General features: G+C 44.6%; 3 protein-coding genes across 14 annotated transcripts in view; 2 read left to right on the top strand and 1 right to left on the bottom strand.

Moving 5' to 3' along the window:
* The first annotated feature begins 1,198 nt into the window (after window positions 1-1,198).
* On the top strand, window positions 1,199-11,356 carry ARR3 (arrestin 3). The gene is given in 16 exon segments (XM_033110798.1): window positions 1,199-1,204; window positions 1,330-1,367; window positions 1,651-1,681; window positions 1,833-1,893; window positions 2,068-2,136; window positions 6,927-7,143; window positions 7,145-7,301; window positions 7,487-7,532; window positions 7,535-7,570; window positions 7,831-7,883; window positions 8,164-8,321; window positions 9,828-9,902; window positions 10,166-10,189; window positions 10,328-10,379; window positions 10,763-10,787; window positions 11,229-11,356. Coding segments are annotated over 16 exon segments (1,176 nt in total).
* A 2,862-nt stretch (window positions 11,357-14,218) lies between these two features.
* PDZD11 (PDZ domain containing 11) lies at window positions 14,219-17,286 on the bottom strand. Of its 7 annotated transcripts, none has more exons than XM_033113460.1 (7): window positions 17,157-17,286; window positions 16,437-16,536; window positions 15,898-15,981; window positions 15,587-15,643; window positions 15,219-15,317; window positions 14,926-14,986; window positions 14,219-14,776 (listed from the first exon to the last, which is right to left on the bottom strand). In XM_033113460.1, the coding sequence occupies exons 2-7, from the start codon at window positions 16,521-16,523 to the stop codon at window positions 14,742-14,744; spliced, it is 423 nt and encodes a 140-aa protein (XP_032969351.1). In that variant the 5' UTR covers window positions 16,524-16,536; window positions 17,157-17,286; the 3' UTR covers window positions 14,219-14,741. The 7 variants fall into 7 exon arrangements, with proteins under 7 accessions (XP_032969351.1, XP_032969304.1, XP_032969296.1 ...); XM_033113413.1 differs by lacking the exon at window positions 17,157-17,286 and adding an exon at window positions 16,895-16,949; XM_033113405.1 differs by lacking the exon at window positions 17,157-17,286 and adding an exon at window positions 16,826-16,946.
* KIF4A (kinesin family member 4A) overlaps window positions 17,013-26,881 on the top strand; it is a 91,902-nt gene continuing 82,033 nt past the window's right edge. For 3 of the 6 annotated variants that reach the window (XM_033113395.1, XM_033113386.1, XM_033113350.1), the window contains exons 1-7: window positions 17,047-17,137; window positions 17,479-17,619; window positions 17,727-17,841; window positions 20,971-21,161; window positions 22,527-22,619; window positions 25,080-25,246; window positions 25,479-25,573. In XM_033113395.1, the coding sequence (XP_032969286.1) occupies window positions 17,500-17,619; window positions 17,727-17,841; window positions 20,971-21,161; window positions 22,527-22,619; window positions 25,080-25,246; window positions 25,479-25,573 (781 nt within the window). In that variant the 5' untranslated portion in view covers window positions 17,047-17,137; window positions 17,479-17,499. Of the gene's footprint in view, window positions 17,138-17,162; window positions 17,182-17,242; window positions 17,369-17,478; window positions 17,620-17,726; window positions 17,842-20,970; window positions 21,162-22,526; window positions 22,620-25,079; window positions 25,247-25,478; window positions 25,574-26,881 lie in introns of those variants that run through there. The other 3 variants (XM_033113369.1, XM_033113377.1, XM_033113361.1) reach the window with 3 other exon arrangements.

The raw sequence follows: 26,881 nt of genomic DNA, 5'->3' as shown, positions 1-26,881 counted from the left end.
GCTTCTGTTTCTATCTCTCATCATACCTTTGCTTTAAGGCCTGACTCCACTTTGATACTGGTCCTTCGGTTCAAGGCCTCACATTGCCCTAAACCTGTATTTCCCCTTCTTAAGCTCCCCTGCCTTTAACACCATCAGATGCAAACTCCTACACCAACCCTGTCCCAACATGAAGAGCCTGCTAATCTTTTAGCCACTAATCTGCTTTCCAAACTCTTAGCACCTGAACTATTTATAAAGCAACAGTTCATGCCAACCCCTCCCCAGAATCCTATTCTTCTCCCCTGACCGCCACCAATCTGAGCACTCAGAGGACCTTGGGTATAAGATGCTGGGGACGGAAACATAGCAACCAGAGATGGAGACTGATGTAAACTTCATCTCTCTCTCCAGGTAATAGTCCAAAGTCCTCTCTCTCCTGCCCATACTAGACCCCACATCCCTTGCCCTTAGCATCCCCCTTAATATATCAGTGAGCAGTGTAGGGGCACCTTTCCTGACATAGCCGGCAGACACTCAGGCTGAGAGACCCTACGAGAGACCTCTGGAAGCTCCCCTACGCTCATCCCTAGGGCCCGACCTAGTATGCATCAAAGGGAAGCACTAGAGAGATATCTTCCTCTCTCTAAGGGCCCCTAGTCCAAGACCTAGCACCTAGGACATGGACGGGGATATGGATGAGAAAATCTGGAGAGGCTGATAAGAGTGATGAACAGGTTCAAGGAAGGCTTTCAACTTCCATAGAGGGTTCTGCCACCAAAAACAAAGAGCACGAGGACCCCAACCCTTTTCCTCCCACACCTCTCCTTTCTTAGCTGAGGAACAAGATCACTGTGAAGTGAACTGGGGCTCAGAATCCATTGTAGGAGCAAAATGGACAGAATAGGGAATCTGGTTTTTGTTCATTCATTCATTCGGGTATCTAACAAACATGTCTTGGCACCTACTGTGTGCCAGGTAATGTCCAGTCTCATGCAGTCCAATTCTCCTTACAATTTTCTGGATGGAGGCCTATCTCCAGCCCCTTTATAGACAAGTTTCTTCTCTCTGAATACCCCCACCTATTCCAGGAAGGACAATATGGTTAGCCAACAATCTGTTAAAAAAAAAAAAAGAGGAGGGGTCCCCATGTACAGGATGGGCGAAAATATGGCTGAATAAGTACCGTTGGCAGGAGAGAGAATACAAAAGGCGCTTCATGGTGGTGAGGTATCTATCTAAAGAGCAAAGGTTACATTACACTAGGTGTGTCTGGATGGTACACCAAGGTGGTGTAAGGACACTAGGGACCAAATAATTGAACCTTCCTCTTTCTTTCCTTCTTCCCAGAAAACGCTCTACACCAACTCCACGGCCAACATATCGAGGTGTGTAAGAACACCTTCTAATTCTCTGATCTTGTGCTTTGTCCGCTACCCAAACCCAAGTACTTGCCTTTGGGGTAGAGGGGTTTCCAACCTGTCCCAACTTGTGACTTGGACTCTACCCCAGTTACCTCCACCTTTGCACCATTTCATGCTCCTCAGGCCTCTACTAATTCTAGGAATATTTCCTTTTCTCCCCACTTCCCTTTCTTTCCTCTCCCTTCCTCTTCTCTCCCCTTGTCTCCCAATCTTCCTCCCTATCCTCTTTCTGGTTTTCTCCCCATAGGGTATTTAAGAAGACCTGCTCCAGTAGGAAGGTGAGAGAACCTGGCCCAGCTGGGCAAATTGAGAGGGCAAACGGGATATGTGGGTACATCCTTCAAGGTCTCAGGGGTTTGGGTTGGGGGCTTCAGGAGAATATGTTCAAAGATGATTATGAGAATAACATGGGAGATTATCCCACAACAGCTTTCCATCTGCCTGGGGAAACTGGACTTCGTGGACCATGTGGACACGGTGGAACCTATTGGTCAGTGAGTCCCAAAAGGGAAAGAGTCTGGGGAGAAGAGAATGGGAGCCAGGGAGTGAAAGAAAGCGAAGAAAGGACCATGCAGAAGAGAAGGACAATTACAGGGAAAATGGCAGGAACCATTTCAGGGATCAACTTCTGCTTCATAGTCCGAGACCTTTTCCTGACCAGTAGTGCCATCGCTCCCTCTCTCCACCGATGGTATAGTCCTTATTGACCCTGATTACTTCAAAGGTCAAAAGACTAAGTAAAAAGCCTTGTTGGCTTTTGTATCAGGGGCCTCAAACTGAAATGTCACACATGCCAGACAAGTAACCTGAATCAGTGGACTAGACAAGTGGACCAGAGGGATATAAGAAAACCAAAAAGTGGTGGGAACTGTAAATATCTTGTCTGGTGGGGACTAACAACTGGGAATTCTGGTCCAGTGGAGCCAATTTTTCTGATTGTTGAAGAGGAACTGGAAATGAAACTCAGAATAAGACCTTCAGAGTCTCCAAATCTGAAAAGATTATGGTGACCCTTCCCCAAACAATATTCAAAAATAGATATATTTCTAAAGTGTAAATAACATTTGACTTTTCAAAATTTACATGCGTGCTGAAATGTAAATAGCTTCTAAGAGCTCTGATTTTCTCCAGTATCGTTGGCGGTGCCTGTGCTTCACTGCTGATTGGAACATGGGCTTAGACTGCCTGTGGACAGATTTAATACGCCAGGAATCCATATCTTATGCAAATTTCCTGATTTGCAAATGTTGGCAACGAATTAAAAGATTTTTAGAGGCCTGGACAAATAAAAAAACCTGTATTTTTCCGTTGGCTGGCTGTGACCCTAAGGCTATCATTTTGCAACCTCTGGTGTATGTCTTTCTCTTGCTCCTTTTGTGTAGGGAACCCCCACCCCCACCCCTACCCCCACTCCCCCCCCCACCCCTACCCCTACCCCCCCCACCCCTCACCCCCCCCCCCCGCTATCTTTTCCATTAAAAAAATCCCAAACAAAGAAGCAAATGAAACAATAACTACAGCAAGTAACAGCAAGAGACATTACTCTGGCCACAGCACTAGAGATCAAGATTACACTGAAATATTTTTTCACTGCTTTTTTTTTTCTTTTAATTCTTACTCTGTGATCCAACTCAGTTGAAAATTAGGTTTGATTTGAAAAAGGCTCAGAATAAACTGGTGATTACTAGTTCAGGTGTATCCTATAGATGTTGTGGAATAAAATAGCCTTAATCTCTTGGATTAAGCAGTATGGATAAGCAGCCCAGCCAGTTTTAAATATCAGAGAAGATTTAGGGTATAGCCAGTAAATTAACCAACTTGTTTAAGATTCTCAATTACTGTTTATTTCTAAAACCTAGATCACTTTTTTCACATTCCTGCAAAATCTTCAGAATAACTCACAGAAAGAATTCTTTAGTTAAAAAAAAATGCATCACTCCAATAAATTTTTTTAATTAAAAAAATTCATGTTATTTTAGGAATAAGATGTGTGTTTTTTCTTTTTATTCTAATCTTTATGTTCCTTAGTAGAGTTTCATATTATTAGTCACTTAAATTGTGTATATTTCTTAAATTAATTTCTTAGATATTTTATGTGTTTTGTTACTTTGATGAAGATAATCTTATTTACATCATAGTTTCTAGTATGTTTTTTTCCATCAAGGTGCCTTTATTGATGTAAGATATGCTTACTCTTTACCGTTAAGTGATTAAAGGCCAGTTGTAGGGCGGTATATGTGGTTATGTGAATGAAGTGTTTTAACAAAAATCTATCTGGGATCTCTATTATTTCTTACAACAGCATGTGAGACTACAGTGATCTCAAAATAAAAAGTTTAATTTTAAAAAGGCAGTGAGAGGGCGGCTGGATGGCTCAGTTGGTTAGAGTGCGAGCTCTCAACAACAGAGTTGCCAGTTCGATTCCCACATGGGCCAGTGAGCTGTGCCCTCCACAACTAGAATGAAGGACAATGAGCTACCGCTGAGCTTCCAGAGGGGCTGCCGGATGGCTCAGTTGGTTAGAGCATGAGCTCTCAACAAGTTTGCAGGTTCAATTCCCACATGGGATGGTGGGCTGCGCCCCCTGCAGCTAAATATTGAAAACAGCAACTGGACTTGGAGCTGGTGGGCTCTGGAGAAACACACTGTTCCTCAATACTCCCCAATAAATTTTTTTAAAAAAGGCAGTGAGAGAGAAGTCATAAATACCTAAGATGGACTTATGCTTAATTTTAGAAACAAAGTTGGGAAGCAAATACAACAGATATTAACAGAAGTTACCTCTGGAATATGATGTATAATGGTGGAGCTTTGATTTAGAAGTTACTTCTGGAATATGGTGTATAATGGTGGAGATTTGATTTATCTTTTTGTTTGTATTTTCAGACAATTAATATGTATTATTTGTGTAATAAACACAGCTGTAAATTAATAACTCTAGGATAGATGTGGCATATTTAAAAATAAAAACAAGATATGTCCTAGCACAATCAAGGATGGTTCCAAACTGGTACAAAACAGATAAGATCTCCCCAGATGGGTACAATAGGATAGTAAAGAACAATTCCTTTCATTAACACCTTCGCCTCAGGGGCTACTAGAGGCCCTTCTGCCTCACCCCTCCTGATCTTTTTCTGTCTCATTCCTCATCTCTTTCACTCCCTCTCTCCCCCTGCTTCCTTCCAGCCACCTCTTTTCTTCATCTCACCTTCTCCATCTTTTCCTTTCCTTTGTCCATTCTTTCCTTTTCTTTCTCTCTCCCTTCTCCCACTTTAATTGGCTGTAATTGAGCACTAAGGTGAATTTATTGTTGTCTCTTTTGAAAATGGTTGTTTGTCTTCATTGTAGGAAGATTAGAAAGTATAGGGGCCGGCCCGGTGGCTCAGGCGGTTAGAGCTCCATGCTCCTAACTCTGAAGGCTGCCGGTTCGATTCCCACATGGGCCAGTGGGCTCTCAACCACAAGGTGGCCAGTTCAATTTCTCGAGTCCCGCAAGGGATGGTGGGCAGCGCCCCCTGCAACTAAGATTGAACACGGCACCTTGAGCTGAGCTGCCGCTGAGCTCCCAAAGGGCTCAGTTGGTTGGAGTGCTTCCTCTCAACCACAAGGTTGCCGGTTTGACTCCCGCAAGGGATGGTGGGCTGCGCCCCCTGCAACTAGTAACGGCAACTAGTAACGGCAACTGGACCTGGAAGCAACTGGACCTGGAGCCGAGCTGCGCCCTTCACAACTAAGACTGAAAGGACAACAACTTGAAGCTGAATGGCACCCTCCACAACTAAGACTGAAAGGACAATAACTTGACTTGGAAAAAAGTCCTGGAAGTACACACTGTTCCCCATCATTAGTAATATTTTAGTTCATATTTATTCATGTTTTCTATGCAAAAATACCTATATTTTTATTAAAAATGCTATATTACAAATTAGGTTTTCGAACCTTTTTCACCTATGTCAATATATAAATATCTATACATTTTTCAGCTGCCTAATTCTATATTGTATGGGTGTACCATAACGAATTTAGCCAATCCTCAATTGTTGGACATTTTTTGCTATCATAAACAGCCCTGTAAAGTACATACTTGTATATATCTTTTCATACTTGTCCAATTATTTCTTTAGCCTACATGCCTAGAAAATGAATGACCGAAGGGAATTCACACATTTTTAAAGATTTCTACTGCCAAATTGCCCACCAAAATGGTGGTACCAATTAACTCTCCTTATAATAACTACCATTATCATTACTTTCAGTCTTTGTTGTATCTTTTGAGTATAGATTCATTTTCCTTGTTCTTAATTTTAAAATCAGATAATCTGGCTCTTCGATGTTTTCACCTCTTAAAAATACTAAAATAAGTTGCTTTCTACTAGTTTGTGCCTGTCACTAGTTTTCTTTGGGTCAGGGCTTCGACAGAAATAAGATTTCCCATCTCTGTTCTACATCCCTCCCTCCCTCAATCTGTCACTCTGTCCTTGGACAGGTATTCCTGCGTACCCCATCCCATACTCCAGTAGTGCATCGAAGGGGTTTTTTATTTGCCCCTAATCTTAGATACGAGTTGCAAAGTATCAGTTCAATTATAACTATTCCATTTCAGCCAATATTCCCATCATCATCATCATCTGTAATCACTTTACAGTTTCTAAAGGAATTTCTTTTTTTGTTTGTTTGTTTAGTAAAAGTTTATTGAACTGAAATGAAACTATGGTCAGAATTCTAAGTAAGCAGTAAATTTTATGTGTCTGAGTCAATCAGCCAGTCAAACAATACATACTTATACATTAATTAACTTCTATATGCTAATTTACCAATACATTTCTGAGTCTAAAATGGAAAGAAAAATACATTAAAAATGTGAAATTTTATTATAAGCCTCAGAAGTATGTCGTCTTAGACGAGGCTGAAGTTTAGAGAAAAATGCCCCAGATTCTAGCAACACTTGGTTACGGCTACTCTCTTTTATCAGGGATTGAATAGTATCAGTTGCGGTAGGAATTTCTTATACATCAACTTCTCATAGCCACCCTGTGAGTTAAGGTTGGGCTTGCACAAATCTGGGCTTTGGAGTCAGACAGGCCTGGGTTGATATCCTGGGCCACCATTTGACTGCTCTCAGCTCATTTCCTCTAACCACAAAGTGGAGATAATACTTCAGAGGAATGCTGTGAAGTCTAAACAACGTGCAGGGAGCTCAAAGTGCAGTCCTACGATTGACGGGTGAAATAACTGGGACTCAGAGATTTGTGGGGGTTCTTTACATATTACAAACGCTAAACTTTTGTTTGTTGTATGTGTTGCAAGTATTTTCTCCCAGGATATTGCTTGTTTCATTGCTCATGAGGACTCTTAATGTAAAGAACTTTAAAATTTTACTGCAGTTAAATGTATTAATCCTTTTTTTACGGTTATATTGTTTCAATCATATCACATTGTCTCTCTGTGTCTTCCTATGAGCCATTTAAGACCTCCTTTCCCACTCAGGCCTGACAGGTCACTCTGTTCCTCCTTTACCTGCAGTGTTTGTCATGTTGACATGTGCCTTTCGCTATGGCCATGATGACTTGGATGTGATTGGATCGACGTTCCGCAAAGATCTGTATGTACAGATCCAGAAAGTCATCCCAGTTGAGCCCACCCGCCCCCGGAGGCCACTCATAGCCCTGCAGGAGTGACTGCTGCACGAGCTGGGGGACAAAGCCTACCCCTTTACCCTGCAGGTACTGACCCCAACTCCTGGACAAGGTTTCCAGGGAAGATTAAAACAGGAAGCTAAAGAACAACAGAGTGCAGTTTGCACCCCTGGAGCCAGGCCCTGGCCCCTGGGCTCAGACCATCCACTGCTTCCTTCTGTCAGCTCAGCCCCTACAGCTCTAGGCCTGGATGAAGAGGGAGGTTTGTTACCCCCACTCCCTGCCCCTACCCCACAACCCCTCTGAAACCCTTTCTTCACTGATTTCCTACTTAGAGAGACAGGGATGGAAGCCAGAGTGGCAACAGTGCTAAGGAAACAGGAATTCTAGGTCTTGATCTTGGCGTTCTCCCTGCAACCTTGTGATGGGCCTCTCTTCCTGCTTCAGGTTCACTACCATGGCAAACCCATCTCTGTCAATGTTTCTATCAACACTACACCAACAAGGTCATCAATAAAATCAAGATCTTAGGTGAGCTTCTTTTCCTATCCCCCTGTATCTGGTCCCAAATCCACAGGTCTTTTTTCAAAACTCTGCCCCATGTAGCCAATCAGCTTCATCTAGGCTTTCCCTCCAATGCAGGCTTATCAATATGTTTCTCTTTGTCCAGGAGCACATCTTAGCGCATCATACACAGTATGCCCATATATTAGGTCACATTTGAGGGCAGTCAGTTGGGGTTTCAAGGATGACTGACTAACTATAGTCATGTGCTTTTCCTGGCTGTTCAGTTGACCAGATCACAGGTATTGTCCTGTATTCACTAGACAAGTACACCAAGACTGTCCATTCAGGAGTTCACATACTGGCACTGGGGCCTGAGTCAGAGAACCAAGGGCTGGGGTGGTAGGAAGAGGGCTGGGGCCTGGAGGCAGAGGAGAGGGTTGGGGAAAGTAGGAAGTGGATAAGTGCCCAGGATAGAAAGGTCAAGATGAGGGCTGACATAGATAAAGGGGAGAATTCCCACGAGAAGTAGAGGATCTTGGATACTCCAGTAGGTTCGTAGAATTGTACAAGATCCTCTTGGGAATGAAAGTGTCCTTAGTTGGCAAGCCTAGCCTAAGTTCTTCTTCTCCTTTCAAAGGGAGACTATTGCTGCTAACTCCAGCTTCTCCAAGAGCTTTGTAGTAACCCCACTCCTGACCACCAACTGCCAGAAACAGGGCCTGGTACTGGATGGCAAACTCAAGCATGGTAATACCAATCTGGCATCTAGCACGATGTAAGCTCAAGTGTAACTCCCAACCTCCATTTTCTGTCCCCAACCCATTCTGCACGCTATATGTGCAGTTGTGAGGTTTCACCTTCAATGAAGCCTACCTAGTTTTTTTTAGATGTTCCTAGGTCAATGTTCACAGATCCCTCCAGGTCTGAGGCCCAACAGTAAGTTAAATAATGCCCATGGGACCAATGGCAGGCTTAGGTCACAGGCAGCAAGAAAGGAAGAAATGGAGAGAAAAAATTCCTATGTTGTATAATATTTCATAGCTCACAAAATTCTTCCATGTGTGCTCTGTTAAAGATAAGAATCTCACCAAAGTAGGCTGTAAAGGCTTTCTTATGTCATTTTACAGTTAAGGACCCTGAAGCTGAGAAAGATGAAGGGACCTGTCCATTCTTACATAGCTAATAAGTGGCAGAAGTGGAGAGGATTCTATCACCGTCATCTGGCTGTAACACTGATATGTACAGTAGCTACTCTTTAGGGAGATAGAAATGAATGGAAGACTAGGAGATGAGAAATGAAGGAAATGAAGGACCAAAAAAAAAGGAAAATGATGTGATAGGAATGGATAGAATTCTATCAAGTCATTCATTTGGTCCTATACCTTCAGAGGCCCTAGTGTTAGATATGTCTCCCACAAAAAAACACCTGCCACCATCTGACAAGCGTTTATTGCCCTGCCTCTCTGTGCCTATTGATCATGTAGCTGTAGACTGTTATTGCTAGAAAGACCCTTAGAAATCACCCAAACAACATTATTTTATAGTCGGAGGATCAGCATCCCAGAGCAATGAAGAGACTTTCCCAATAATTTACAGCTTTCTGTGTCTTATTTTTCAATCAGTGGGTTTTTTATTGTGTACCCGTTAAATCCTCATTCCTAAATTAAGCAATGTAGGAGGACACAAAGAAGTGTAAGACAATCTGTGCCTTGAGTCAGTTTATGCCATAGATGGGGAACAAAGAGGAGTGCAAATGCAATCTAACAGTTAAGTGGTAGTGCATGTGGTTCAGATTATAAATCCAATAGAAGTTAAAAGAGGCCAGCGTAGCTGGAGACATTTCCCTGGAGGAGATAGAATGAGCTAGACCTTGAAGAATGTGTAGAATCTGAATAGCAACAGAAGAAGGAAAGAGCATTCCAGATTGGGAGCAGAGCATGAGCAAATGCTAGAAGGTGGGAATCCACATGGCACGTTTTGAGCACGGAGGGAAGATGGGTCCACTTGGGTTGTATCCTGGGGCTAGGGGTTAGGGCAGAAAAGGTTAGAGAGGCTGGGCGATGCCAGATTGTTAAGGATCATGCAAGCCAAGCAGAGTAGTTATATTCAGAGAGGTAGGCTCTTGAGCAGAGGGTGACGTGGTAAAGCTGGATTTTGGGAACAGAAATGTGGTCTCAGTGAGGAGAGAATAGAGCCTGGGAGAACTTCGGACGACAAAAAGTGCACAGGAAGGGACTGGGGGACTTAATAAATGACTCCCCCCACCCCCACAAATATACAGCAAGGAGTTTCTGGGGATGCTGATGTCCTACAAAGTCAGAGTGAAGCTGGTGGTGTCCAGTGGAGGCTGAGTGAGGTGAGGGCTCAGGGTCTGTTTGATCAGAGACTGGGGAGCAGAGGGTTTCTCCCTTCTGTTTGCCTCCCACTTGGCCTGATCGAATCAAGATGTTCCCCACCCCTTCTCCCAGACCAGGTTCCCTGTGAGCTCAGTGAGCAAGCCACCTTCCCTTCCAGAAACCCATTCTGTGGCTAAGTTGGCCTCCTGATTCCTCCTCCCCCAAATTAGGTTGCCACTTTCCATTTCCAACTGCTAATTTTAGGGTGTCATTCTAACGTCAGCATCCTTGGTGACCTGACGGCCATGTAAGAGGCTACGGGGAGGGGGACTGGGGCAAGAGAGGAGTCTGAGGCCATCCATCCCAGGACCGGAAACCTGAGGGAGAGAGGCTTAAGGAGTGGACTTGGAGGGAAATCAGTAACTGTGCCTTGGGTCCCTTGCAGTGCTGTTGGTGTGGAGCTGCCCCTGGTCCTGATGCATCCAAAGCATCTCATGGTGAGTGACCAGGTGGGACGCACAGAAACAGTGGTCCTGCGGCTTGGAGATGAAGCCCTTCTGATGTTATGAATCAGGGGCTGGCAATTTGGGTAGAAACTGACTAGCAATAGGCAGGTTAGTGTCGAGGTTTTCAGGGGAAGGAGTGTGTGTGTGTGTGTGTGTGTGTGTGTGTGTGTGCGCGCGCGCGCGCACGCCCATGTGTGTGTGGTGGGAGGGAGAGGGTTAAAAAGGAAGGGGGGAGAGTAAAAAGATATTTCTTCAGAAACTGAACAGCTTCTTATCAGCTTCAGCTCCATTTCCCCCTCCCTCAGCATGCTTGCCACAGAGGCCGCTAGGTAAGGACATCTGAGGCCCCCGAAGCCCCGTTCTCCTTTCCCCAGTGTCAGCCTCCATTTTATGACCATGGTAATGTTAAAAAGCCTCCCTGGAGTGTTGCTTTCAATACGTGTGCAGTGGGCACCTGTGGTTTTGCTTCATGTCACAGTTCAGTGCCTTTCAGCCATGCTCCTTTCCCTTTCTGCATTCCCCGCCCTCCGCACAATCGCCCTCCCCCGCCCATCCCTTCCATTTCTGCTTTTCCCCGCCCCCACGGCCCATACTTCCCTCTTTCATTCTTTGATCCTTTCCCTCCCTTCCTGCATTCTTATTTCCTCTCGGACTTCTGTGTTGGGAAACTGGGTAGGGAGCAAGTGACGGGAAACAAGCCACTGTGGTGGGTGTGGGCTTGGGGGAAGCTACCGAGAGGGGGCTGCGGATCTGAATGGGATCAGGAAAAGGAGTGAACGTGGAGGACGCCCAGAAAGTTGTCCCTAACCCACCCGCCACTCCCCTCTGCTTCTCTGCAAGCTCTGAGGACAGTCATCGAGGAGTTCGCTCGGCGGGAGCCAAGGGGGGCGGAGACCCGGGAGGCTTTGGCGGAGGGGGTTGTGCCTGCTGTGGCGCCTGTGTGTGGGAGCCCCATTGTAACGCTCTAATAACTCAGCCTGTCCACACCAGCCTGGAGATCTCTTTGGTATTTCCTTCTCCAGGAGGGTAATGGACTACTGAGAACCAGCACCCTCTTCCCTATCAGTCATTAGATGGCCCTGTAGCATGTGTTTTTCCCCTAAACGACCCCCAACTTCCCTCTGGCACACTGCCCGCCCTCTGTGGACACTTCAACTTCCCTCGGGCCCTGGTCATCTTTGCCCCCACCACCGTTTGTGATCACCCACTGCCCCAGCCCAGGGAGCAGCAAGAGCTGTGGGCCAGGGCCCATGGTTGTGAGCCCAGGCCTAGGAGGGATGACAAAGGTGGCTTGAGTGGTGGTTGGATGCAGAGCGCCCTGTGACCTGCAAGGCCCACAGTGAGGCTGGAGGCTTCAGCCTGGAAACCGCCAAGGGACCCCTGTACCCGTCTGTGTGCAAATCTGAACTTGTGTTCCTGGGGGGAGCAGAGCGGTGGGGTCTGGGTTGGCTTTGGGGATAAGGAGGGATGACAGTATGGAATGGAGTAGGGGGTCCTCTGGGGAATCAATTTCCTCCTCACCCAGAGTGATGGACGGCTTACTTATCTGCCTCCCTGTGGGGACAAAATCAAAACACCACCTCTTCCTGTTCCACAGCTTGATTGCACAGGCAGATGAGCCCACCACTACGGCATCACGCCGTACGTTTCTGCCACCTTCCTTGGGCAATTCACCCAAGGATTCTTCTCTTCAAAGTTACCTATTATAAGCGTTGAGAAGATGAGCCAGGACAACCTTCTCAAAGCATTTTCCACTTCTGGTTCTAAGGCTGCCTGGTATGGGGGTGAAGGAGGGGTACAGAGTGAGTTATCTCTCATTTGTAGGCAACCATTGGAACTGACTCCCTAGATGAGTACTTGGAGGGCTGAGTAGTGCGTGTTCTCTCCTATCACTAACCCTATACTTCAACCCCTTAGGCCTATTCATCACAGGTTATTTGTAGCTAAAGAAAGGCAAGAAAAACGTGAAGCCTCCCCCAAATCACCAACCCTGTCCTGTTTCTCGTTCTCTCTGCCATCATTTAAGCTCCAACTATAACAGACAAAAAAATCCAAGAGGCTTCAAATCCTTAAATCTGCTGCTCTATAGGGTCTTCCTTAATCAAAACAATGTATTAAGATTGGACCAGTCCTAGATTGGTAAGCCACTTTGTTTGTGACCATAGTAGCCACTTTTCAGGGACCCAGTTTCCTTGACCCTTTATTTTGCCTTTATTAAGTTCTAACCTTATTTAAAAGGCTAGTTGTCTATCTTTCTCCACTTTTATTTTATGCAGGTTCAACTGCAGCTATGGGACAGTGGTCAGAACTTCTGCAGCGTTAATTCCTAGCTCCATTTATGATTCAGCCATTGCAGTGGTTGTCTATGACATCACAAGGGGGTGTCACACCATGTTTTATTTGAAAAGGAGATTGAGGGAAGCAATAGGGAGCTGGTAAGACTGGCAGAGAGGAAAGATAGGTACATTCTTCCCAAACCTCTACTAAATCTTTCTACGCTCCACAACACATTCTCTTGTACTCATCAATTCTACAGCAGCTAGGTTCCCGTTTTCTTATCCGCACCTTCAATAAACTGGTCCTTCTGCCTCAGCCTGTTACTGCTTGTGCCTTCATGCTGTAGCTAAATTTTCATAATGCCCAACCCAGAGCCATTTCAAGTGCCGCAAGGTGAGAACCAACTTAGGGCAGGAGGGGTTTTGCCTCTTAGGCCCAGGGCACCTGGCTGGGACTTCTGACCATGTTTACTGCACTTCTTAGATGAGTTGTTTGAAAGCCTGTTAACCACAGGGAGTCTTGGACCTCAACATTCAGTAGAGCCAGCCAATACAATCTGCCTTGGTGCAAGTATCAGCCTCTAGCTTCTTTCTCAGATGTCCACTCGGGGGCAGCAGAGCAACAGCAGCGTAGGCTAGGAGGGGGGCTGCCTGCCTGCCCAGGAAGCAGACAGCTAGAAGCCATCTACCTCCAGCTCTGCTCACAGGACGTTGCCACCTAACAATGGCACTGAGCCTCCAAAGAGGTACCACAATAGAGCTGGTGGGATTTATAGAAGAGTCAGACCTTCCCCACAGAGATACATTACTATTTACGATGGTTTCCCATACTGGGAGACTTACTTACCTTACTTATTTAAAATTTCAGATCTCCAAGCTCCACCTCAGACCAACAGAATCCCTCCCAGAGAAATGGCCTGGAAATACATACTTAAGCTTGCCAGGATTCTTTCCAGGAAAATTTGGGACTTTCATTATGGGGGCACTTCACCCCATACCTCATTAGACAACTTTCTATTCTAAATGGGTATTTTGAACGTACCAATGGAAATGGCATAGAGTGTGGCATCAAACAATGGCTTGGTAACTAAGGAACTAAGAACGTGGCAGGTTATTTTTGTTGGGGGGGGGTGCTGGAGTGAAGAAAAGAGAGAAGCTGGCTGTCAGTACTACTCAACCTACAAGTTGGAAATTGGGAACCAATTTCTTACTGCTGCCCCAGAAAAGAAAGGCATCTAAGCGTCTCCCTTAGGTGATGTTCCCGATCAAACCATGTGGGGAAGAATGATATTAATACTGCACCCTGCAGAGAAGTGTCCAGAGATCACGGGACGGGGTCACCGTTTCCTCCAGTACCTCTCACCCGGTACCACTCCTCAGCCACAATGTAGCAAGGTTCCCGGGCCTCCCTGATTTCTTGGGCAGACACAGAGATTTGTGAAGTCGGTACAGTGCTGCTGTTCCTCCTAGTGGCTCCTCTCTTCGGAAGAGTTTTGATTTTTGCCTCAACAGCATTTTACACCAAATCAGTATCATCCAAAAGTCATACCAACATTTCTTCAGCATCGTGTTTTACTTTTTAGGGGAGAGTATAGAAGGAGGAGGGAAAGGAGGAAAAACAGGGTCCCACTGGGGTCTCCAAAGTGTATGAGACTGGTACTGCAAAGATGTGTGGGATGAGATAGCCAGCAAGATTAGATCAAGGTCTCCAAGATTCTTTTTTCTATACTCTAATGAAAATAATATGACATATGTGTAATTGCCTAGCACATGGTATTCAATAAATGTCAGTTGCCTTTTCTAGCAGGGTTCTCCACAAGCTGGGCTCTATCCAGACATCATCCTCCTTCTCCTCTCAGGGAGTGAAGGTCACCAGAAAAGCAGGGAACTAAAAAGAGCAGTAGTTTGAGTAATGCACTTGGCTAGCTGGCTCAGTGCCTGGCCTTCCTGTCTTCCCATCCTCCCCACACCACTATGCCCGGGTGGGGCTTAGAGTACAGTTTCCCAAGTGGCTTTCCTGAGGCCTGGCCAGCTTGTCCTAGAAGATTCCATGTGGAGGGCTAGGGGTTGCAACTCTCTAGTGCACAGTCCTCTCTTTTTGGCGATGATAATCTGGGGAAAAGAAGAAAGGCGGGGAAAAGCAGGATTATTTTCAGGCCTGAGTACACACTTCCACATCTCTAACTTGTGGAGCCTCTAACAATCAGTAAAGTTCCTCCCCAGGGCCCTGCCAGGTAGGTAAAAAAGATAGTGACACTTACTGTAGGGAAAGAAGCGGACGCGCATGCTGATTTCACGGGCAGTCTTCAAGATCTCAACGGCCTGAAAAGAACACAGCAGCTTGTACAAATGAAGAGATATGGCCCAGGACAGATTCATAACAGGAGGAGGGGAGTTTGCCACTCGAATCTTCTGGGTCTCTAATCGCTGCTTCCTTCTGGTACATTTCCTCAGGAGAGTCTTTCTTATCAAGCTATAGATTAGGCTAATCCTGTCCAATTTATCCTACCTGGGACGGCTTCTTGCCTTACCACATCCCAGATGCTGTGCCCACCTTGCTATGCTCAATGTCTTGGAAATCCACGTCATTCACCGCTAGGACTTGGTCCCCTTCCTGAAGTCCTGCTCGATGTGCATCAGAGTCAGGAATCACCTGTTGGTAAGGAGAGAATGTATGTGATTGAGGTGAGGCAATTTCTCACTTGTAAGTGAAATTAGGTGCTATTGTTTTATTTGTTTGTGACAATGTAGGGAGACAGATGCTTGCCAGGTGAGAGTTTTAAGTGGGAAAGGGTGTTGCCATTATGCCCGTTCTATGAGTTGATTGAATCATCCTTCTCCCAGGCCTGGGGACATCAGGGTTCTGCAACCTGGTAACCACAAAGGGAAGTGGCCACCCATATTGCCTACCAGGGCACGCACCTTGGAGATGAAGATGCCTAGCTGGGAGGCCTTTCCTCCTCGGATGTTAAATCCCAACTGCAAGACAAGAGCACAAAATGGGGGCTCAGGGTGGACCAAAAACACGAAAATATCTAGTAAAAGCACTGTATCATAGCTTGGCTATGTGGCCCTGAAGTTGCGGACGTGGTACCTCGGCTTTTCTGCTCATAAAAGGTAGTTTTCTTACCTCCCCACCTGCTTCGCAATCTGTCCCCCAACTACGGCTAACTACTGGGCCTGGTGTGGACAAATCTAGCCTGGAATAAGATGTAACTGTTCCATAAGCTCACCTGAGCTCCAGGGGGCTTCTTCAGTGTGACAATTCGGGGCAGAAACTGGGTCAACTCATTGTTGTAGTCTGGGTGGTATACCCTCTGCAAGACACAACAGCAACCCCAGAAATATTAATACCAGCCTTAGATCTTATGCCCACCTTCATCTGGAACAAACGCATCGCCCTGAAGTCAGGAAAAGGTGAAGCCACGGACTTAGCTTAAGTAGAGCTGACAGCACCGTCCAAATGGATAGACAGATGACTTGGGGAAATAAGAGCAGTCCAGTAGCTCCCCATTTCTTTACCTTGACAGAATGGAAACTACGGCTCTGAATTTCCAGAATTCTCTGCTGTGAATGGACTGTGGCAGGAGAATTCCATAATTAGCTCCCAATGGGCCCACTTTCTCAGAATCCAACTTCTGGGTCCCACGTCTACAACAAAGGCTAAGATTCATTCTCCACTGAGCTTTCTAACCCTGCCATCCTACCTTTTGTACATAATGTCATGCCCATGGGGAACATTTTCCTATTCTAGGGTACAGGTGGTTCCCACCTCGTGAGGAGGGATCCACGCTGGGGGATTCTCATAGGCAGGCAGGAAAACCACTGGGTAGTCATCATAAGGAATCCGGCTGTCCATCTCTGGCAAGGCCCTGGAATGGAAGGGTGAATCAAAGCTGACAAAAATGGTTCCAAAGGGACAGCAAGTTTCAGAAAACAACCCCAACTCATCCAGGGCTGTCAGCTTATAGTCGCAGCCCACTTCTAGGTGACAGACTAGGGGAGAGAAGGAAAAAAATGATGCAGGAAAACAATTTACTGGATATCTCGATGCCAAGACACCGCCCCACATTCCCTAGATGTGATCGGTAATGGTGGGGGTCCCCAGATCGACCTTTCCTTCACCACCAGCCACCTTCCAGTCCCCGCCCCGCATCCTGCCTGAGTCCCACGCCCACGACACGGTAAATCACCCGCCGACGGGTCTCAGCGACCTCCGGCTCCGCTCACCGCGAGCGCAGCCGAGGGACCGGAAGCGAATGCCCGGACGGGTCGAAAAGGGGCGGAGTCAGGGCGCGGCGCACAGGCCTCCGCTCCCCAAAGCGTCTTCCTGCGCACGCTGACGTGCGTGCTCCGCCTGAAAATTGTCTGCGCTCCGATTGGCTGGCGCCTCCAGGGCCGATTTGAAACTTGGCGGTTAAAGCTCCAGTTGGGACGGGGCGGCGGGAGACCGGGAAAGGTACGTTTAGTTTGGTGAGTGAAGGGGACACACCTTAGCTGAGGATCCGCCTTTCCCGGTGCCCTGGGGCCGTGGGTCTTTGTCGTCGTCTCCGCCGGGGGCTTTCTTTTCCATTTCAGGCGCCACTTTGCTGTCTTCAAAGTGTCGGGCTGTTGGCAGTCCTTCGGTGGCCGCGTCTGAAGGACTGTGACTCTCCAGCGGCAGCGATCCCGCTGCGAGGGAGAGGCCGTCTCAGCTCCCGCTGAGTTCCGTAACCCACCCCCATCTGCGGAGGGCGGGAACTCAGGGACGACCCCCTCCCACCCCTGCCAACCCACCAAGATTCATCAGCAAGCCTCGTTTTTTTGTTCCCCAGAGACGGTGCTGTGATAGGATCATGAAGGAAGAGGTGAAGGGAATTCCTGTAAGAGTGGCACTGCGATGTCGCCCTCTGGTCCCCAAAGAGATTAGTGAGGGCTGCCAGATGTGCCTTTCCTTCGTACCCGGGGAACCGCAGGTGCGTAGCACTCCTGGGCCTGTCTCTGAACACCTGGGGCCGAATGGCAGTGAGGGGCGTGGTCTGGCCTTTCCTTATTCTTACTCCTTTTTCCTTGCCTCCTCTAGGTAGTGGTTGGTACTGACAAATCCTTCACCTACGATTTTGTGTTTGACCCCTCTACTGAACAGGAAGAAGTCTTCAATACGGCAGTAGCGCCGCTCATAAAAGGCGTATTTAAAGGTGAGGCTGTTTCAGTCAAACGGTTCTTGAGCGAATACTGTGTGTTAGGCACTGTGCTTGGATGCTGCAAATACAGCAATGGATGAACGTGGGTCCTGCCTTCAAAAGGCCCACAGCCTGGGAGCTAGTGCAGTGTCACGTGAAAGTCTCCGCACCTTGGAATCTAGTTTTATACTGCATTTGCTTTCTGTGGTTCTGCTCACCCTTGATTTGTATGTATTTTTGTTTGTCCTGGAATCTCATTCCAGTCTAAGCTCTTTGATGGGTACTGATGATCAGCGAGCGTGCCTGCCTACTTGAGGCCCAGGCAGTGCCAAACCCATGGAAGGATTCAGAGATAAATAATAGGGCTTCCGGGTCCTGGAGGAGTTCAGAGTCCACCGGTAGGAGTAGAAGTAGATGACTGCATACACAATTTTGGATACATAAACAATTTTAAACTTTTTGCACCCACCTTTAAGGAAAAGTATTTTAGAAGTTAAAAATATACAATAGTCCTACTATAGAAGTAGCAGTGCTCTCATATGAAGTAGTATGAAAACCAGAAGGATGCTTGGGGAATTTGAGATGAATTTCACAGCATCGGGAAACTTTGAGATAGGTCTTGAATGATGAGCAGAATTCTTTTAGGTAGAGAAGGAGATTTCCTAAAGGCCCTGAATACTCTGACCAGTTAGTACTCTTCATTGCAGAAGCTAAGGCTTTAGCATTATTGAAGACCATAGCAGACTCTGAAGAAGGGAACAGTGTCTGAGAGGTCTTCAGTTATTATTCTAGTACAGTGGTTATTCAGGATTCAAAGCTTTCTAGCCATACCTCTGTAAAGTGAACTGTCAGTGTCTACTTAAATGTTTTTTCACAGGGAACTCACGGACTCACAAGCTAGTCCTGTTGACTGGTTTTTTGGACAACTCTAATTGCATTAGATTATATTCAGATGAAATGTGCTTCCTGGTCATTTCTACCCAGTGGTGTTAGTTCATCCTTCTAGACAAACAAGCCTTCTTCCAGGCAACAGCATTCACATTTTTTTCCCACTTTTTGATGATGTCATGACTCTGGACACATTGAATACTTTGTTTCAAATTTTTAAAAAATTAAAGCAATAATCTCAAACTTATAGAAATGTTGTAAGAAGAGCATAAAGAACTGTTTTTCCTAAACCGTTTGAGATGAGTTGTTCACCTGATGCCCCCTGAATACTTTAGTGTATATTTGCTACAAACAAGGACTTTCTTCTGCACGACTACAATACGACCATCAAAATCATGAAATTGGCATTGCTACATCACTACCATCCAGTCCTCAGACCCCATTCAAGTTTCACCAATTGCCTCAATTATGTCCTTTATAGTAAAGGGTCTAGTTCAAAATCACATGTGTTTAGTTGTACTGCCTCTGTAGTCTCGTTCATTCGAAAACTTCTTCAGTCTTTTTTTGACCTTTATAATCATGACACTTTTGAAGATCGCAGGTCAGTTATGTTGCAAACTGTTTCTCAATTTGGGTTTGTCTGATGTTTATTTATTATTAGATTCAGGTTGTGTATCTTTAGCAGAAATATCACAGAAGTATCGCTGTATTCTTACTGAATCCTGTCAGGCATCACATGCTTCTGATTTGTTCCATTACTGCTGATGTTCATTTTGCTCGTTTGAGCAAAGTGTTATCTGCCAGGCTTCTGCACTATAAAGTTAATCTTTTTCCTATTTGCATATTTGGAAAACCGTTATATTATTGTAAGTCTTTCCTGATTATTAACCGTCCCTCCTTCCCTTGAGCCATTCCTGAAACAATAAGTTTAAGGTTTCCAGCGTCTTCATTATCTGGTCATCCTCCTTAGCATGTACCTTCACAGCTTCATAAGAGCACTACACTATAGTTCTACTTTCACATTTTGAACTTGGGAAACTATGAGAATTAAATTACAGTCTTTAGAAGCACTGTAATGTGGAAAATGATTCCAGTATATACAGAGGATGCCGAAAAAAATGTATACACATTTTAAGAAAGGAAAACTGTATTAAAATTGTAATGCTCAATATGTACTGACAACAAAAGATGAATACAATGTGTGACTCCTGCAATTACAAGAGGGGCTCAAAGTGGCTGCCATCAGCGTCCAGACACTTCTGATGACGGCAAACTACTGCTTAAGCAACGTTGACCAAAGTGTCCACTTGTATACATTTTTTTGGCACCCTTGGTATATGTGTTTGGTTAACATTGCTCTGCAAAGACAAAGCCAGTATTTTTGAGCCAGCTCAACAGCACCCTCTTGTACTCTGAACTCCCAATACCACAGAGCCCTGAGTATTTTGTAAAAAGTGCTGACACTTGCTTTCCCCAGTTATTACTATATACACATATCTGTGGTATCGCAGAAGATTATGGAACGTTATTCCCTTGCCCCATAGTCATGCCAGGCGATACCAGCAATCTCCTCGTGACGATCTCAGTTTAACATCTTATGATCTTTCAGAACATCAAAGTCTTCATTTAGACAAACAAGTTCTTTTTAAAAGAAAAAAAAAGCAAAGGACATCTATCAAATGGAGTCATACTTAATTGATGACATTTCTGTGAGGAGCCTGATGATATGGTCCAGATGCAGTCTGAGCGTTCAGATAAGGAGTAGATGCTTTGAGTGACTATAAAAAGCAACTTTGTTGCCTTTTCAAATGAAGACTCTACTCTGTTAATCAAAGAAATACATGTTGGAATCCCTTCTATTTATGGAGCTTCTAAGACTTTCATTTAATTCCCATGATTTAGAGTTGCTTGAAGGAGAGAGAGAGTAGAATTATAACGCTCTGAGTAGCTTTTTGATAGTGACTTGGCCACCTTTGTCATCTCAGTCATATCTGTAAGTGTTTTACTTCCTAGCTTTCAAGGGCTCTCAAGAGGGGCACACATTCTGGGGTTGGTATTTTTCTTCTTTGCTTATTTGAAGTAGTGCAAAGTCATGGCAACCCATATAACTTTTCGTTGTGTCTGCTATCCCTAAGAGACCCTGGTCTTAAGAGAGTGGTTTCAATTTTGTTGCAAGTAATCGCTGAAGGAAATGGAGTGCACTGGTTGGGTGAAAATATATGAGCACCTCTGTGCATCTGACCTCTATTTTGCCAGGATACAATGCAACCGTCCTGGCCTATGGACAGACTGGCTCTGGAAAAACCTATTCGATGGGAGGTGCATACACTGCAGAGCAAGAAAACGAACCAACAGTTGGGGTCATACCTAGGGTAATACAACTGCTCTTCAGAGAAATTGATAAGAAGAGTGACTTCGAATTTACTCTGAAAGTGTCATACTTGGAGGTAAATGATTTATCTTTAATTATTCTGAGTTTAAATTTATCTTTGGGTAGAAAAATAAATCCTAATCAGGTTTTTCCTGGCATGACTCAAATTAGTTAATTGCATTTTTCATAAATTACGTTTTAATAGATTGACAGAGAACACTTACTGGCTCAGTTCTTTCCTTGTTATCAGAATAGTCTGTTTAATCTGATTGTCAGAGGACTTGGCATCGCCATATAAAAAGATGATAGGAATTCTTTAATTCCAGTTTGGCCTCTATTATTGATTCCCTGTACAGTCTGTAGAAAAAAATATTTGATTTCCCTGTACTGTTTTGAGGCTTAAGTGATAATGCTGCTACTTCATAAAGAAAGTTATCGAAGTTGTGTGACATACTGAGCTGGGTAAGTGACGCTAGAGCGTGTTTATGCAACAGGTATTTATTGAGCACCTACTATGTTACAGGCCCTGTTCTGCGTACTTGGGATATATCAGTGAATGAAACAGATAAAAATCCCTGCCCTTGTGGGTGTTTTTATTCTGGTGTATATCAATATACAAGTAGATTGACCACTTGCATCTAACCTCGTGACACCAAAAACACGTGTTTAAGGAACTGATGGCTTCTGAGAAACGAGCTGGTTGGTTCCATAACAGTGATATGTCTCCTCCTTAAGGAGCAATAATTAAACATACATGATTTAAGCATGCATTTATAAATTATATGTGACTACTCCATCCTGAAGTCAAATCTTAATAGGTATGGGAGGTGTATAGTTGGAAGATGGGGAGTTAAGCATCATTAAGTTTCGCTTTCTTGAATGTCTTGGTTAACCCAGTTGTGGCCAAAGTACTCAAATGAAAAAGTAACTTAGGAACCTGGTATGTTAAATAGTAGCAACAGTGATAATAACAAACAAATATGGTGGTCACTGTGTGCTAAACACTGTTCTAAATACTTAAAAGTTCTGGTAGTTGTTAAAATACTGGTTGCTACTTCTCCCTTTTGCTTCCCACTTCCACCCTCCACTAAGGACCTGCTACTTACAATTTAACAAAATTGATGAGGGTGACACTGTTATGACACCATCAAAGAAGTGAATTTGGGTACCCGTGTTACTTTTCATTGTATCTGCTATTCCTAGGAAACTGTCTTAGATAGTCTCAGTTTTGTTGCAAGTAATATGTGAATGCATTCTTGTAAGTATCAGATGATTGCATGTAGGGTTAAAGTCCTTTTCTTAATTAAAAAAATAAAGTTTGTTGTAAAAAATTTTAATGCAGAAAGTCACAAAGGATTTTTAAAATCATATGTGATGTCACCACCTCGAGATTACCACTGTTAACATCTTGTTTTTACCACTTTATTTTCAACAATACCAGATTTACAATGAAGAAATCTTGGATCTTCTATGCCCATCTCGTGAGAAAGCCTCTCAAATAAATATACGGGAGGATCCTAAGGAAGGCATAAAGGTGTGTTTATTATTACTAATTATTATTAAATGTTGGTCACTGCTGAAGTTCACATCCCTTTTATTTGCCATTATGGTTTTAAGTGACTACTACCGTCTTTCAGATTTTGTGTGGTCCTAATTCCCTTTGTTAATCTCGAATTCCTCGATGGGCTCTCTTGTGGGAAGGGAATTTTATCACCTTCCTGTTACCTTTAGAAATAATGCTAATATCACTTAAATATTTATTAGTTATTTACAGAGTTTTAAGGCTGGGCTTTCCAGTACGGTAGCCACTGCCACAAATGGCTATTTAAACTCAAATAAACTAAAATGGAATAAAATGTGAAATTCAGTCCCTCAGTTACACCAGCCACACATCAAGGCTTGTGTATGGGATGGCACAGATATAAAACTTACCCATGGTCACAGAAAATTCTGTTGGACAACACTAGAATAGACATTGTGCCAGGCTCTGGGATGATATTTAAAAATTAACAAGGTAAGTCATATAACATTTTTTTTAATTCATAAATACCATAGGAAGAAGAGCTTGCTTATTGAGAGGCCTCTTCCACATGGTAGAGATGTAGGATAAGGAGCTATAGCTGAACAGAAAAATTGAGGCAAAGTTGGGAGTTCTGTATGTGGGAGTGGGCCAAATCCGGAGGCAGTGTTGAAATACAGGCAGGGCTTGGGTCTAACACCAGCTGGAGTATTCAGGAGCGGGAGAATGTGAGGCTGGAAGTGGATGGGAATAGGTAGTACCCACTTGGGGAAACTTGGGAAAAGACTGTCCGCCCCATCTTCCTTTCCCACACGGAAAGGCAGAGGCTTAGGGTGCAGGTGCCTGCGAGACAGGTGCTCGTGCTTCTGGCGTCTTCTTTCCTTCGGGGTTGTTAAGTCACTAGCCAAGTAGCAAAGCAAGGCCTGAAGGATCGGACCTATTTGGAAAGCCTGATAAGCTTGGAACACAGCAGACAGTCCAGGTGGTGTGGATAAGAAACCTGGGCACAATGCAGGCTGTCGCCAGAACGAGTGTTTAGTAGTGAGCCAGCCCTTGACCCGGCTAAGGCAGGAGTACATCCTAAGCCTTGTCTGAGGTCTAATGTGCATCCAAAGAAGTGTACAATTCAGAGTCAACTCGGGGTGGGAAGGACACGTTTGTAAGCACCAGATGGGATGAAGGGAATGTAAGTAAGTAGAGATAAGACGTAAGGGTATTCTTGTAAGGAATAGTTTCCGCAGGGAAGCAGAAAATACACTTGGGGGTACTAAGACTAGACCTGGATTTGAGGATATGGGTTGGGAAGTCATAGGAGATAAGTTAGGACCAGATCATGAAGCCAAATGAAAGAGTTTAGTTTCCATCCCTGTGAACAGTGGATAAGCTTTATAATAATTCCAAATGAAAGATCACTGTGACTGCTTTTAACAAGTTTTCATCTTATGTGGATATCTCTCTAACTAAGTTAGCTCCTGCAGGTTAGAAGAGTACCTGAAAATCCCTTTGTACCCTCATTATCTAGCACAGGGCTTTGTGGTTTGGTGACATTTTAGGGAGCGGGATTTTAGGAAGACTAAACAGAAATGGATTGAAAAGGAGAAAGACGCGGATGCGATATCCACTTGGGGAAACTGCCTTAGTTTTCAGGCATGAAGTGATACGGGCCTGAGAAAGGCAAGTAGATGTGGAAAGGAAAAGGAGACAGTGGATTAAAAAGAAGAGGGGCTAGGACTTGGTGACAGATGGCATACGGAGGAATGGGGAGAGCTGAAGGTGAATCTGAGGTGTCGAGAACAGAGATAGTAATAGAAGCGGGGAAGCAGTGGCAAGGATCAGTGTTACTGGGAAGATGACTGGTTTATTTCAGAGGGTAATTACAAATAAAAGACTAGAAATTAGGGTACCGATGTAGATTTGAGAGCTGTGGAGTAATCAAATCATAGCATATTGGTGCTGGAAGGCATTTCATAGTCATCTGGTTCAAACTCCAGAGGCTCCAAGAGATTTTAACTTGTACAAACTCTCCTGGGTAGATATGGCAGCAAGCCTAGGACCCTGTCTTTCTCGCTCCCTGGTTTCTGGTTTCCAGTGGAAACCATACCATGCTGTTTCCCCTAGGGAAAATGAGGTGCAAAACGGGTGAGAAGGTTAGGGACGAACGTAGGGCCACACAGAGGAGAAAGTAACTGTTTGGGTTGCCCTTGCTGTCTCTGGAAGGCACCTAAACGCCGGACATCTTTTCTAGCTTCAGTAACGGCCAGCACCATGTTTTGGAAGCCCCCAGGGGAGTTCGGAGACCTGGGTTTGCAGGGATCACTGTGGTCACAGAGTTGCTAGTTAAAACCATGGCAATCCTCTTTATGAAGCTTCTGCTGGAACATCGAGACGTTATTTTTTTCAACCACCAATTCTTGTATTTCTGATGAAGTACTTGAAGTACGAATCATAAGGGAGTTTTTTCTCTTTCTGAATTAGATTGTGGGTCTCACTGAGAAGACTGTGGTCGTTGCCCTGGATACTGTTTCCTGTTTGGAGCAGGGCAACAACTGTCGGACTGTGGCCTCCACAGCTATGAACTCCCAGTCATCCCGCTCTCATGCCATCTTTACAATCTCCATAGAGCAAAGAAAGAAAAGTGACAAGTAAGTTACAGTTCAGGGTCCAGAGTTTTCACGTCAGTTCTACTACAGTTGAATGTTAGGTTGCTTCTTCAGTTGATTTCACAAATCATCTGACGTCAGTACGCAGCACAGCAACCAGCGGGGCCATTTTGACTGACCTGAAGGAAAACGAGAGCTGGCGGGTCAGCTTTGATACCCAGCTCCCCTCACGCTTGTGTGCCCTTCTCACTGTGTCTTCCTGTCATTCTCACAGGAACAGCAGCTTTCGCTCCAAGCTGCACCTCGTAGACCTTGCTGGGTCGGAAAGACAGAAGAAAACCAAGGCTGAAGGGGATCGTCTAAAAGAGGGTGAGAAGAATTAAGGCCACGGTTGTAGATCAGACTTCCTAGTGCTCTTACCGGTATCATTGGTACCTTGACTGGGGGAATTCAGGTCACATTCTGACAGTACCTACAATTCAAGCTTGAGGCTGATTTCAGAAATAGTGAAAAATTGTTTCTTTCCCTTGCACTCATTTTTCTAATTTAGGTGTGAGATTTGGATCTGGCTCTTGGTTTGATTTCATCTGGTCCAGGCAAGTTTTAGTTTTTGTTTTGTTTTACCCCCAACCACTTATGATTAAAGTCAATATCCTCCAGTATTCACTATCCTTCCCAGATGTTGTCACTTATAAACCTCATCAGCATGGTTTCCATATCTTCATGTAAGTTGTTGGGTGTAAATGATGACGCTTCTAAGGCTAGAAGAACCAATGGTCTAGCATGATAGTGACCTGGTAATCTGCATGCTGTTGGAATGGGCTTTTAAATGATTATTAATCTCTCTAACCAAAATTAACAACCAGCTCCATTTCTCAGTTTTGTGCGTAAGGATCTCATCCAAGATGTCATCAAATGCCTCGCTAAAGTCCACGTGTGTCCACCATATCTCATAGCTACCAGCTCAGTGACAGTACAGAGGAGAAATAGAGAGGAGCCTAAATTGACTCTTAGTGAATTCAGGCTGGCTTCTAGTGCTGACTCTTCCGTCTTTAGGTTCTCGCAAGCAACCCTGTAATAATTTAGGAGACTTATATCAAATGCACTGGTCTGTAATTTTTGGAATTAGCTTTTACATCTTTTTTTGAAAATTGAAATTACATCTGCCCGGTCTTCTGGAACATGTTTCTGCGTGATTCCTCAAACATCACTGACATCGCTTCAGCGTTCTCATTTGAAATTACTCTCAGTTCCCTTGGCTGTAATTCATCTGGTCCAAGATATTTGAACTCTTATTATAGTAGGTGAGGTCTCACTTACTACTTCTTTATTCATATTAGGCTTCAGTACCCTCGGGAACTGAGAAGGCAGAAGCAAAAATAATAATTGAGAAATTTTACCTCTGTCATTCATCATTATTATACCACTGGCACAGGGCACACACCTATTTCTTCCTCGTTCAGCTTTTTGTCCTGAATGTATTTAAAAGTGCCCTTTTTGTTTTCCGTTTGCACTTTGAAATTTAACCTTCTTCATACTATTTTTAAAGGTCTTGTGCCTCTTATCTTTTTTTAGGTGCACATTTCTGAGCTATTTTTTAACGGCTTTATTGAGATATAATTCACATGCCATCAAATTCCCCCATTTAAACTGTAAACTTCAGCAGATTTTAGTGTA

Source organism: Rhinolophus ferrumequinum, chromosome X, assembly GCF_004115265.2.
Source record: "Rhinolophus ferrumequinum isolate MPI-CBG mRhiFer1 chromosome X, mRhiFer1_v1.p, whole genome shotgun sequence".
Classification (NCBI taxonomy): Eukaryota; Metazoa; Chordata; class Mammalia; order Chiroptera; family Rhinolophidae; genus Rhinolophus; species Rhinolophus ferrumequinum.
This window is presented reverse-complemented; position numbering and strand designations above follow the sequence as displayed.